Raw genomic sequence first — 13,783 nt, 5'->3', positions numbered from 1 at the left:
AAGCTATTTCAATGTCCCTTTCTCTTCAACTATGGATTTTCTGCCTCGCAGTCGTAACACCGTATCTATTGTGTAATTGTGCTGGAGGTTGGAGACACTCTGTCATTCTGTCACAAGCCAGGGCAGGAACAACCCATTACGGATTGACATTGATCTTTTAAATACGTTTTAAACAGAAACTTCTCCCTGAGGCTGCATTAGAAGGCAGTCCTGAATAGTCCCATTTAAAGAGGGCCTTTCACTTATACACACAAAGCTGGAATAAGCTTCCTGGAGATCTGAAACTCGCTCCAAGCCTGACTACATTAAAATAAAGGTTACAAACGTTTATATTCACCTTCGCCCTCTGCTAAATTATAATTTCATTCAAATGTTTCTCTTTTATTCAATTGTCTTTCATGCATTCTTTGAAATAAGGTTTTCATGAACTCTAAACTTTTATTGCATCTTTCAAACTCAATTGTTAAAATTCTTCTGTTTTATTTTACTACATGACATGTGTTTATGTGCATAACATCGTGTCTGCCTTGTGTATGAAACGCGCTGTATAAATAAAGTTGACTTGACCTGACCTGACTGATACGCAGTTGGGTCGCAACGAGAAGTAATCATAGTCATCTCAGTTTCTTCACCCCACCATCCCACTACCATCACCTCTCTCACCAGCACCACCAGCCCCACCACCACCACCACCAACCCCACCACCAACCCAACCCCCAGAGCAGGAGGACCTCACCTGTAGGAGTCCCGGTTGCTGATGGTGTCATGGCCCGAGTCCTCCTGCTCGTCTCCGGCCACGTTGAAGCACACCTTCTTGCCGTTCTTCTCACCCCGCTCAGCCTCGCTCTCCGGGGCGATCAAGCCCTCGGGGGTCTTGGCGTCCGTCGCGGCGGGGTGGCTGATGGACGACAGCAGGCTGAGGGGAGGGGGGGGGGGGGGGGGGGGGGGGAGGGGGAGGAGAGGGTGAACACATGGATTACACGGATCAAAGGGAAGGACGCCACCGATCAGTATCGGGCGATTCCTCCGCTGGCCACCAGATGGCTTCCTGCACGGCATCTGCTGTCATTGTTTCCACCTGTTGTTAACCATGGGACACTTTGCGTGGAGGCACAGCTGTGTTGGTCACGTAGTGCTCCGTCCTGAAGCTCCCTGTAGTCCTTTCTGAGCTTGTGTGTCTTGCTCCCAGGTGACTTTTGCTTGTCGTCTTTTGTTTTGATTATTCAACTGTTATTTGAGGCGACAGAGTGTTGACCTGGATCGCTCGCCTTCCTGCTCTGAACTCAGCCTTCAGCACGCTCTGTTTCACTGTGATTGGTTCCGCACCAAAACCGGCAGTTCTGACACACTCACACGGAGCAACGTGATTGATGGGTCTGACTTCTTGGCGAATTGAAATCATCATGTGAACACTGTAATATCTATCTATAAAAACATTTGTGGTAAAACAGTGGATATTGGGGAACGTGTTATATATACACGCCCTGCATCTGATCTCACTGTCAGTTACTATGGATCAAATCATCTGGCCAAGGACTGAACGGTCAAGTGAACACACAGTGTTTCACGACGTGCACGTCCACGGAGGTGGGGGGGCAGGTGACGGCCTGGGCCCGGCTAAACCCCCTGCTTGTTTGTCTGCTCCGCTTCCGCGATACAACAACATCCGAGGGGCCACAGCTCCTAGCGCATCAGGACCCGTATTAATAGGTTCAAACGCCTGGAGAGAGAGTCCAGCTGTGTCAACAAGATGCCACAGCAATCTCTCTCTGCCTCTCTCTCTCTCTCTCCAGCTTCCCCATCTCCTTCTCTCTCTCGCTTCCCCATCTCTACCTGGCCTCTCTCTCCTCTTTCGCTCCCCCATCTCTCTCTCTCTCTCTCTCTATCTCTCCCCCTTCTCTCTCTCGCCCTCCCTCCCTCCCTCCCTCTCTCTCTCTCGGCCTGCTTTCTATCAGTGGGCTATTGCCGGAGCAGGAAGAAGCGGCGGCATTGGGATATTTTCACAGTTGCGGCGCCACATGGTGACCATTACTCCCAATAAATGCTAGGCTTGGACTTTTCTTCCTTTGCTTGTATGTTCGGATCCCCTCCCCTCCCCGGCCTCTCTCGTCGCTGACACGCAACGTCTGTTTATGGTTCGGCTTTCATGTCATCCGTGTCCGTGTACATTTTCCATTGTGTCATCACGCGAGGTGAGGTGGTGAGGGTGGGGGCGGTATTGTGGTATGCGTGTGTGTGTGTGTGTGTGTGTGTGTGTATGTGTGTGTGTGTGTGTGTGTAGGTGAAGATCTAAATTAGAGGGCAGAGTTAAATGAAATAAATTCTCAAGCCTTTTCCACATATTAAAACCTTCTCCTGTTCTGTACCACCTCCTCGATTTTGAGTCCAAACACAGACACACACACACACACACACACACACACACACACACACACACACACACACACACACACACACACACACACACACACACACACACACACACACACAGGCGACATGCCACAGGGATTAGCTCATTAAGGATTCGCTGTGTAGACCCCCTCTTCACACAGTGCCTCCGGAGTCAGATTGGCATTCCATTGCCATGGAGATGGCCTCACTACTCCCCCCTGTCCAAGGCTCCTGATTCGCTGACGGTTGATAAGGAAGTGGGACAAAGCTTCCAAGAGGGGGTGAAGAGAGCTGATGGTGATGACGGTGGTCCAATTTCTGATGGTTGTGGTGGTGGTGGTGAAGATGGTTGTGAAGGCGGGGGTGGTGACGAAGATGATGGTGTAGGTGGTGGTTGTTGTGATGATGGTGGTGGTTAAGGTGGTTAAAGTGGTTAAGGTGGTGCTGAAATGATGGTGATGGTGGTGGAGGTGGAGGTTCTGGTGGTGGTGGTGGTGGTGGGGTTGTTAGGGGTATCAAAGAACCAGAGGAATGGAGGAAGGGTCCCTAATAGGTAGAAAGGGTGAGGAAGTAGAGCAGAGAGAGAGGAAAAGGAGAGCGAGAGCAAAGTGCCCGAGGGTTCAAGATGAAGCCGCCCAAAAGGCTCAGATCTCCCAGCGCTCCTGACATGGCACTGGCACATCACCGCAGCACACCAGGCACACATGCCAACCCCTACTCTGTCGACCCCTGCAGGTCCTCGCCGTCTTTTCAAAAGAACTACATGCAAGTGAATATGAAGAAAAACACACCATCTCCTTGAGATTACACCAACACATCAATGCTGCGCTATTTTGACGCGGTGTCTTTTTATCGGTTTGCAGTATGCTTTTGTCCCAATTCGCTGTGTGCTCTTGTCCAACCAACGCTCTGCGGCGAGGTCTCTAGGCCCTGTGCAGAGTCCAGGCTCCAGAGGCTATGGAAGTGAAGAGATCCCTGCCTGAACATGGATTCAGCTGAGGACTGCCAAGGAATGATGTTGTTATGTCTACTTAAAAATTAGAAAGGGATTTGTGTGGATGTGTGTGTGTGTGTGTGTGTGTGTGTGTGTGTGTGTGTGTGTGTGTGTGTGTGTGTGTGTGTATATGGTAATACATTCACATTTGCATGAGATCAGAGGCCCACCGGCAGGCTATTGTTGGCCATGAATATAACATTAACATTTGAAAAGATCTATGGAACACCCAAGAAAACGAATCGTACCATAACACACGTTGGATAAGCCCCAAACGTTTCTGCCTCTGCCTCTCTTGGGGAGCTGATGACGATGCTAACTCACCCCCTTTGTAGGAGCCAGCAGACCCCAAGATTATCACGGAGGTCACGGCTACTTGGCCTTCACAGCGGACGTGACCATCACCAGCTCATCTTCACGTTAAACCAATTAGATTGTGAAATGGCGTCTCATTAAATAGATTGTGGTAGAGTGATTGTCATCACTCTTTAATTGGGTGTTTCTGTTCATGAAAATATTATGCATTATGTATTAGTGTGTGTGTGTGTGTGTGTGTATGTATGTGTGCGCGTGTGTGTGTGTGTGTGTCTGTATGGATATTTAGAAGTGTGTGTGCATGTGCATGTGTGTCTGCGCATGTGTATTTGTGTGTGGGTTGGTTTGTCTGTGTGTGTGTGTGTTTGCTGTCATGTGTGCGTGTGTGACGCCTATCATGAGTTTTTGCGTGTGTGTGTTTGTGTGTCCGTGATGCCATGGCATGTATGCATGCCCCTGTGCATAGATGAGTGTGTGCGTGTGTGTGTGCGTGCGCACGTGCATGTAACTGTGTTTCATTGTAAGTCAATAGCATTTCCAGAGGGCACCTGGTCTCCTAAAACGCCCTCTACTTCATTGACATTGAACTTCCTGTTTGGTGTGGAAGTGGGGGGGGCTAGCTCTCCTACTTCCCGACCACAACCTTGTGCACCCCAAGACAATGGCACTCTGGACATGGAGCCGCTGGCCAGGAAGCCTTTCTTTCACAGCGCACATATTGTTTGTGGTGTGTGTGTGTGTGTGTGTGAGTGTGTGACGCCACGGTTGCATTCCCGAATTAAACATGTGACATGGGCACTGTTGTTTACTCTTTGAATATATTCCACTTTTTTCTCTATGCACACACAAAACAGGCACATGCACACAAACACACAGAACACAAGTGTATTTATGCATACACACTCGCACGCACACACCTACACACAGCCACCCAGCCAGGTGTTGGTGGTAAGCTGTGGTATTCATACTAAAAGCCAGATGCAGCACTTTGTCCGAGGCGACCGGCAGCTGCTTTATGAGGTGTTCGCGTTTGAAAGGCGATTCAAAAAGGGAAAAGGAAATCAGCAGAGACCTGTTATTTTCATCGATAAGGAAACGGCTTTCAGAAGATTAGTGAGATATGTTTTGCCTTCACTGCACTGCAGAGTGTTGAACAAAACATTGTGGACAACCTCAACCAAATGCACCCATTCCTCTGATGTGGATGTTAGTTTCAAGATATTGACAAAAGAGACAACAAATATAAATCACTTTAACCAGTGGTGACTTGATCATTAGTGAGCCTATAAGTTCATCTGATTTGTGTCTGCATGTGAGTGTGTGCTCACGCGCGTGTATGTGTGTGTGTATGCATGCACATTGTGTGTACGTGTGTGTGTGCATCTCTTACACATCTGTTTGTGCGCCTACATGCATGTTTGTGTGCACGGCCTCTGTGTGTGTGTGTGTGTGTGTGTGTGTGTGCGTGCGTGCGTGTGCGTACGTGCACGCATCAACCCATCCCCCCCGCCCCTCCCAGGTCGTGTCGCCCCACTCACTCGTGGATCTGGGCGGCGTGGGTGTCCATCTCCTTGACGACGGTGGTGAGCTTGGCGACCAGCTTTTGGTAGGCGTCCAGCGTCTGCAGGTCCTCCTCTCGCAGGAGGAAGCGCAGGCCGTGGCCCTCCGTGCGGCCCAGGCTGTGGCCCGACGGGGCCGCCATGGTGGTGATGGTGTGCTGGGCGTACACCATGGGGCTCAGCTTGCCTGGGGGAGGAGAGCGAGCCCAGGGAAAACAGAGACAGAGTGAGGAGCCTGCTAGGAGACGGCTGGCGGCCGGCTTGGCTCAGGAGGTAGAGCGGGTAGACTTGTGACAAGAAGGTTGCTAGTTCGAACCCCGAGTGTGGAGGTGTCCCTGAGCACAACGCCCAACCCTAACTGCTCCTGACGAGCTGGCTGTCTCCTTGCGTCGGTAACTCCGCCGTCAGTGCGTGGATGAACCGTTTTAAGGCGCTTTGGATAAAAGCGAACGCTAAAGGCCCCTAAATGTAAATGGCGGACTGCGTTTGTTTTTCCATTCGGCTGAAGCTGAACTGAGTAAGGTCTTCCCTGATCGGCATCAAGCAAAAAATAGTGTAACAACAACCACAGAACAAGCTCTGATAGAAGAAGCCTATTACCTCACAGTTGGTATTGTTGTGTTTCCAATTTGTAGACCATTATTCTATTATATTCAGAACGTAACCATCCTTCGCGGTTGGGTGAAGAACGTTGATTTTTAGAGCCGTTGAGGACGCAGCATTTCCAAAAACAATCATATGCAAGGGAAATCGTATACATTTTATCACAATAAAGCAAAATGATGGCAGGAATTGAAAGGAATAGAACGCAACAGTCTATGACCAAAATTCATTACGTTCTACCCTTAATAACTTTTAAATGAAAGTCAAGCAGGACCTCGGAAAATCAATTATATGAAGATGATCGAGCAACAAGCAACGGAGATCCTAATCGAACTACGTTAAAATTGATTGGCTTTGCATTAAAAGAATGAAAACACTTTCTGCTCCTGTGGACTTGGTGAGCGGTGATTCTACATCGAACCACCGCGTACCACCTAAAGGCCGTCAGAGGAACTACAGTTTAGTCCCATCCAACGCGTACCACCTAAAGGCCGTCAGGGGAACTACAGTTTAGTCCCATCCAACGCGTACCACCTTAAGGCCGTCAGGGGAACTACAGTTTAGTCTCATCCAACACGTACCACCTTAAGGCCGTCAGGGGAACTACAGTTTAGTCCCATCCAACGCGTTCCACCTTAAGGCCGTCAGGGGAACTAGTCTAGTCTCAACGGCAAACCACCTAGAGGCCGTCAGAGGAACTACAGTTTAGTCCGACCAACGCGTACCACCTTAAGGCCGTCAGAGAAACTACAGTTTAGTCCCATCCAACGCGTACCACCTTAAGGCCGTCAGGGGAACTACAGTTTAGTCCCATCCAACGCGTACCACCTTAAGGCCGTCAGAGGAACTACAGTTTAGTCCCATCCAACGCATACCACCTTAAGGCCGTCAGGGGAATTAGTCTAGTCTCAACCGCAAACCACCTAGAGGCCGTCAGAGGAACTAGTTTAGTCCCATCCAACGCGTTCCACCTTAAGGCCGTCAGGGGAACTAGTCTAGTCTCAACCGCAAACCACCTAGAGGCCGTCAGAGGAACTACAGTTTAGTCCCATCCAACGCGTACCACCTTAAGGCCGTCAGGGGAACTACAGTTTAGTCCCATCCAACGCGTACCACCTTAAGGCCGTCAGGGGAACTACAGTTTAGTCCCATCCAACGCGTACCACCTTAAGGCCGTCAGGGGAACTACAGTTTAGTCCCATCCAACGCGTTCCACCTTAAGGCCGTCAGGGGAACTAGTCTAGTCTCAACGGCAAACCACCTAGAGGCCGTCAGAGGAACTACAGTTTAGTCCCATCCAACGCGTACCACCTTAAGGCCGTCAGGGGAACTACAGTTTAGTCCCATCCAACGCGTACCACCTTAAGGCCGTCAGGGGAACTACAGTTTAGTCCCATCCAACGCGTACCACCTTAAGGCCGTCAGGGGAACTACAGTTTAGTCCCATCCAACGCGTACCACCTTAAGGCCGTCAGGGGAACTACAGTTTAGTCCCATCCAACGCGTTCCACCTTAAGGCCGTCAGGGGAACTACAGTTTAGTCCCATCCAAGGCGTACCACCTTAAGCCGTCAGGGGAACTACAGGTTTGTCTCCACCGCGTACCACCTAGCGGCCCGTCGTGCCAGCCTCCTATTGGCTCTCCTCCTCACCGTGCTCGGCGCTGCTCCGCCCCCCTCCCTCCATGGTGTTCCTGCGGCTGTCCAGCTGCACCCCGAAGGCGCTGCCCAGCGAGGTGGTGGTCTTGGGGTAGGACACCTCCATCACGTTCACGTGGCAGTTGGTGGGGCAGAAGTCACTGCTGTGCAGTGGGGACACCTTGGTCTTGGCCTGCTTGAAGGTGGGCCACGCCCGGTTCCTAAGCACACTGGCAAACTGAAGCAAGAGGAGGAAGTTGAGGCGAAGGAGAAGGAGAGCAAGAGCAGGAAGGGAGGAGGAGTAGGAGAAGGAGAAGATGGAGAAAAAGAATGAGGAGGAGCAGGAGAAGGAGATAAAGGGGAACAAGAAAGAGGAGGAAGAGGAGGATGAGGATAAGAAGTAGGAGAAGAGCAAGAGCAGGAAGGGGGAGGGACAGGAGGAGAAGGAGAAGATGGAGAAAAAGAAGGAGGAGGAGCAGGAGAAGAAGGAGAAAGAGAACAACGAGGAGGAGGAAGAGGAGGAAGAGCAGTGAGTTAGATGGTGTTCACTTATAGGTTCTGACCCAACTCAAGGGTTGTGGTTTACTGCAGTATACATTAGACACACTTTATTAATATCTTCATGGTCTTAGGGAAAGTGTTGGGGCTAAGGTGTTTGACCCCCAGCCGTAAGGTTCTGGGTTTGATCTTAAGGGGCCACAGCCCACCCCAGTAGGCATCCTTCAGCAATACGTCGCTAACCCCTTCATGCTTATTAATGCCACTGTATGTCGTATTGCATAAAAGCCTTGAATTCTCAATGAGAAAATAGCAACTACACAATACATCCAAACATCAGCAGGGATTGATATGGTCTGATCCGATCCAATGACATCAGAGGAACAGGCAGACGGTATCCAACCCCACACGTCATCCAGGACCAACCAGCTGGACTCCATTCCACCAACAGCTCATCTCACAGCGAGGGGTCGAGACCCCTTGCTCACCCAGCAGGTGATCAGACCCCCCCCATGTAATTCGCAACTTTGGGGATGCCTGGGGCCGGGGCCAGAGGGGGAGGAGGAGGGGGGGAAGGAGGGGGAGCCGTGTCCAAACACATAGCCCACGCACGGGACGTCTTGGAACGTTCCCCAGGCCTGCACTTTCCTTGAACCGTCCTCCCCGCGATCATGTGCCCACTTCCTGTCAGGGACGCTACGCAGCCGACAGATAACACAGCGTACGCCAGAGGGGGTGGGAGGGGGGGGGGTTGCTTTTGCCGATGCGGGCCCCTGTATACGTTAGGAAGGCGGCCCGACTAAACACTGTCAGAGCGGCGCTCACAGAGAGCGCTGGCCGAGGTGGATCCGGACTTTGATCCCGAGTTGTTTTCAACATATCTTCTTCTTTGTCTGCGACTCTTTTTCCTCTGGAATGTTGCAGGAATGGCCCTGAAGATGAAAGGGGGGGGGGCATCCTCACTCTTTCTCACTCTCGCACTCTCTATCCCTTTGTTCCCTCGCTCTCAGTCTTCGTCCCGCGGCCGCGACGCTGTATTTCCCTCCTTAAAACTCCTAATTGCTCTCCCCCTCTCTTCTCCTCCCACTGGGGGTCTGAGAAGGAATTCTCCCCCTCGGAGCAGGAGGGGGGAGCCGGCCTGCCTGGCGAGGGCTATTTATAACCCGTGGGTAATTAGTTCAAGGCCACTGTGAAGTTTGGTCACATCTCGTGTGCCCCGCTCTCACGCGCTCCGCTCCTGCGTTGTTTCGCAGCACACACAGGGCCGGACCCCCGGCTCACCGGCGGGACCGGTGGAGCACACAGAGGGGAAGACGATGGGACAAACGCACGCACACACACTTAATGCACACACACACACACACCCTCACACAGGCACACTAAATGCACACACCAAGCTACTGAAAAATAACACAAACACACACACAGATACATCAAAGGCATCCACACACACACCACACACACACACACACACAAACACACACACACATATGCACAAACACAAGGCAATGTCAAACTGCTCGTCCAAGTGCGTCCTCCTTCCTGCCAGCTCGCCACGAGCCGACTGCGCTTCCACACAGAAGCCTGAAAAACCTCCTTGCTGTTGTTGTTGTTGTTGTTGTTGTTGTTGCTAATGTTGTTGAGTATGTAGCCGGTAACCAGCTCATGGCTCTGACTTGTTAACAACTGTATATATATAAGCTATTCAATTATCTTATCCTTTCTTGATTTTGGTTTCCTTTGAACAATAAAGTCATTTTTATCTCGGCCCCATCTGAACTATGAGAGGGGGGGACGGGGCTGCTAGCTTGAATGAAAACAGTTTCTGGAGGACTTCGGCCCAATCTGCAAATTCTCCTCTAACGTTTATAGCCCATTGAGGTAGAAGACACACCCCTATCAAATCACCAACGACCTGGATGTCCCCCATTCCCACAGCGAACAGCCTACATAACAGACCATTAACGGTAACTAAATGTACCGGTCTATAGGGCCACACCCCCTTAAAGGTTGTATCCTACAACGGCCCCGGGCCCAGAACGCTCACCACACACACTGACTGTCACAGTGGAGAGACGAGGCATCAAACCTAAAGGCAGCCCCTGGTGCGTTTGGGGGTCTCACCTTCCGGTAGTTGGAGAGCCGGCGGTTGACGTGCTCCAGCCTCTCGCCACACAGCGCGGCGAACCGAGACCGCAGCTCCTCCGGGATGACGTCACAGCTGGAGCTCAGCCGGCCGCACATCTGCACCAGCGTGTCGTCATTACGCGCCAGAGCCTCCAGGATCTGTGGGGGGCAGAGGGACAGGGGACGGTGGATACGTCGCAAGAGGTGTTCAGGACGGTTCGGCTCACCATCTCTTTCTGAATATCCAGGTGTTCTCCTCTAGCCCAGTGTTCACTGTAGTAACCCCGGTAAAGTGAACGAGCCATCGGAAGGAGCGCTAGGGAAAGGCCTTCTTGGTTTGTTGTTTGATGTGCATTGTTGTTAACTCGGAAGCCAACTAGCGACCTTGTAAGGGAAGTACATTTTTAAGTACCTATTTGGGGAAATAGGGGATCTGTAAGCAGGTGATTGGCTGCACTAACTCATCCAGCTGTAGCAAACTGTAAAAAGCCCAGTGTAGACTGGCTACTGTAGAAATACTTATTCAAATCCCCTTCTGAACACTTCATCCACTCATGTTAAGAAGTTGGAGTTTCCCTTCAGTAGAATATCTCCGTAACGAAACGCAATTTATAAATTTTTATCGGTGTAGCGAAACAGAACGTAAAGTCAGGTGATCAGGATGGTCTCCAGCATAAGACTCTATACGGTCTCCTGAGCCTTGGCCTTAGTGGCCTGTTCGGAAAGAGTTCTGAAAGAACATATTAAGACCGCTGGAACCGAGATGACATTTTCATCGATCCATAATTCATCACATCGGCTCTGTTTCGCTTGGCAGGTTGAATTCCCTGAGCATTGCATTGAGGGGTGTAGTCATGGGGCAGGACGGTGCAGCAGTATGTGAGGATTGAGGGGCTGCCCTGTGCTGCACGGAGACCGGGGAGGAGGCGGCGATGGCGGGGGGGGGAGATCAGATGTGGAGCACGAGAAGAAAAGAAAATATCTCGAGTCTTTGAAAGAGATACTCGCTGGAGGAACGGGAGGAAGAAAGACGAGGCACTCCTGAGCAGGAAAAGGCCGAGGCACAAGGAAAACAAGACGCTCCGCAGTGTAAGCAGTATTAGGATTCAAACAGAGCGCACCTCTCCACGGGGGGGGGGGGTTCCGCACGCACCCCGGGGCTGCAGATGTTTACGATCACACTAAAATGACTTCCACTTCAGAGGGAAGGGGAGCTGTTCTCCGTCAAAGGAGGAGATATGACAGGAAAACAGGCCGGTACAAGACACAGATCTGGATGAGTGGTTTTAGCAACGATTTCGACAGCTCTGTGGTGCTTGTGACTCAGGACTTTAAGACTGGAACACGCTTGGAGATCCTTCCCTAATCCGTCTTGATTAAGGCTTCCAGGACGTTCCAGGCACAGAGGAGACATGGCCGTTTATCGAGGCGTCTCGGCGCGGTGGTGTCGCTCCGCCGTCCTTGATCAATAAGGATTAAAGATGGCGCGATTGCGTCTGGGATGCAGACAGTCCATCCTCCTGAGATTTGAGCATTGGTTTGGTTGGGGGGGAAGGCGCTGTCTAAAGCAGCCAGTATCAAGGGCTTCCATCAACATAGCAAGGAACACGTGGTGATTTAGCTGTGGCTTTAAGTGTGTGGCTAAAGATTAAAGGGTGATGGGATGTGTGCATTCCAGGACATTTCACACATGTACCCCATACCCATTTTACACTGAAGATTTTACGCAGGAAACTCATTCAAAAACAAATATTGATCAATAGGAATAGAAAATTCAAAGTTCAGAGTCACCAGCTTTAGATAATTAGGAGAAAAGGGTTGAGGACAATAATGAGGATTTTTACAAAAGGCTTTGATTCAAGATTTAGGTTTTGTTTTAATATCACAAAGAAACCAAAACCTGACAACTTATACGACACTGTGCTCCACTGTTGTGTGTCAGGGGATTTATAGAGTAAGAGCGAGAGTGAGAGAGAGAGAGAGAGAGGAAAGTGTCTAACAGACTTGTTTGTGTGGTTCCTGTTCAGTCCTAAAGTGACCTGCAGCTCTTGAGCTTGGCGAGACAAGTGAGTTAACGAGAGGAAAGACAGAAAAATAGTTGGCTCTGAATGTTGTGCAGCTTTGTGACTGGAATAACGAGAGGCGGGACCCTAAATAAATAACTGCATTCATACCACAGGTGCCCCAAGCTATAGAACCACAGAATGTACAGAATGTGGATGTAGTGTCACCCACACACGACCGTATGAAGCGTAGATTACTGGAGGGGACGCCGCCATTGATTGAGATTTATGCAACCATCAGGGGAAAAGGTTTGATATTTGCCACATTGGGGGGGGGGGGGGGGGGGGGGGGGGGGGGGGGGGCGGGACTTGAATTCCCGATTTGCAGTGTTCCAGGGAGCACATACACATTCAATACTTAACAACTTTCAAATAAATAAAAAGGTCAAACGGGTATATGAAGATGAAGTAGGCACTGAGATCCTATCCCAAAACAGGGGGCTGCGTACGCACCTTGGCGGTGAGGTTGAAGAAGCCCTTGGGCTCAACCATCTTCTCCAGCACGTGGCACTTGATACCGGCGGTGCTGTCGTAGTCGTACACCACGCCGTACTCCAAGTGCACGTTGTCCACCGTCAGACTCACCAGCTCCTTCTTGCCGTCGATGATGGCGATGGTGTTGAACTTGTCCATCACCTCTGTGGCACGGAAACACACACACACACACACACACACACACACACACACACACACACACACACACACAATGAAGCTAAGCATGTACACGGAAGTGGGTTTAACACACACATACACACACACTCACAAGCATGCACACGCAGAGACACGCATGCATGCATGCACGCACACACACACATACACACACGCAAGCACACAGACACACATACATACACACACAGAGAAACTCATGCACACGCATGCACACAAACAAAAACAACCACACACACACACACACATACACGCACACACACACACACACACACAGAGCCAGAAAGAGGCCAATCATACACACGCATGCACTAACTCACACACAGGCTTGCGTCAAGCGAGCACACATGTCAAATAATCATGAATAAAAACAAAGCCAAAGTGCACGATGGTTAATAAGTAATATCTTAACCATCTGCTTTGTAGCGCATTGGTAGAGTTCCAGCGGTTAAATCCACTGTTTCATTTCAGAAGGAGCACATGTGTTCATGGTTCCCTCCCTGCCTTGCTTCTCCTCCAGCAGAGACATGACGAGCCACTGCAATCAGGCAGAGCTTCAGCTGACGTGATGACTAGCTACATCCCCATAAAAACCTTTTTACCACAAAGGGAAGAGCGTCCCGTGTTTGACTCTCTCTCTAGAGGATTGGTAAAACTTGGTACGGAACTTGGAGAGGGGAACAGGGTATTGATTAACCCTCGATAAACCAGAGGAGGGACTGGTTGTTGATGCTATAATGTGATCCAGATGTGACGCAGTTATCGCCCGCTGTGTTCGCTCAAAGCCAAAAGGTTGTTTAGCGTTCCACACTTTCTGTTTCCATGCACGGAATGTGTATTTACCAATCCTCCACCATCACCTGGAGCTAAACTACGCCATCTAGATGCAAAGTTCTCAGTCTCAAACCACTTAATCTTCGTGACATGTGTG

The 13,783-nt window shown here is 50.5% G+C and overlaps 1 protein-coding gene across 1 annotated transcript in view; it reads right to left on the bottom strand.

The window, feature by feature from the left end:
* prex2 (phosphatidylinositol-3,4,5-trisphosphate-dependent Rac exchange factor 2) overlaps positions 1-13,783 on the bottom strand; it is a 101,666-nt gene that overhangs the window by 26,720 nt on the left and 61,163 nt on the right. Inside the window, exons 22-27 of the mRNA XM_079754595.1 lie at positions 12,640-12,824; positions 10,121-10,282; positions 7,514-7,736; positions 5,239-5,446; positions 737-916; positions 97-107 (exon numbers count right to left, since the gene is read on the bottom strand). Coding sequence (XP_079610721.1) covers positions 97-107; positions 737-916; positions 5,239-5,446; positions 7,514-7,736; positions 10,121-10,282; positions 12,640-12,824 — 969 coding nt within the window. The remainder of the gene's footprint in view (positions 1-96; positions 108-736; positions 917-5,238; positions 5,447-7,513; positions 7,737-10,120; positions 10,283-12,639; positions 12,825-13,783) is intronic.

The sequence above is a fragment of the Pollachius pollachius genome, assembly GCF_949987615.1.
Source record: "Pollachius pollachius genome assembly, chromosome: 17".
Lineage (NCBI taxonomy): Eukaryota > Metazoa > Chordata > Actinopteri > Gadiformes > Gadidae > Pollachius > Pollachius pollachius.
This window is presented reverse-complemented; position numbering and strand designations above follow the sequence as displayed.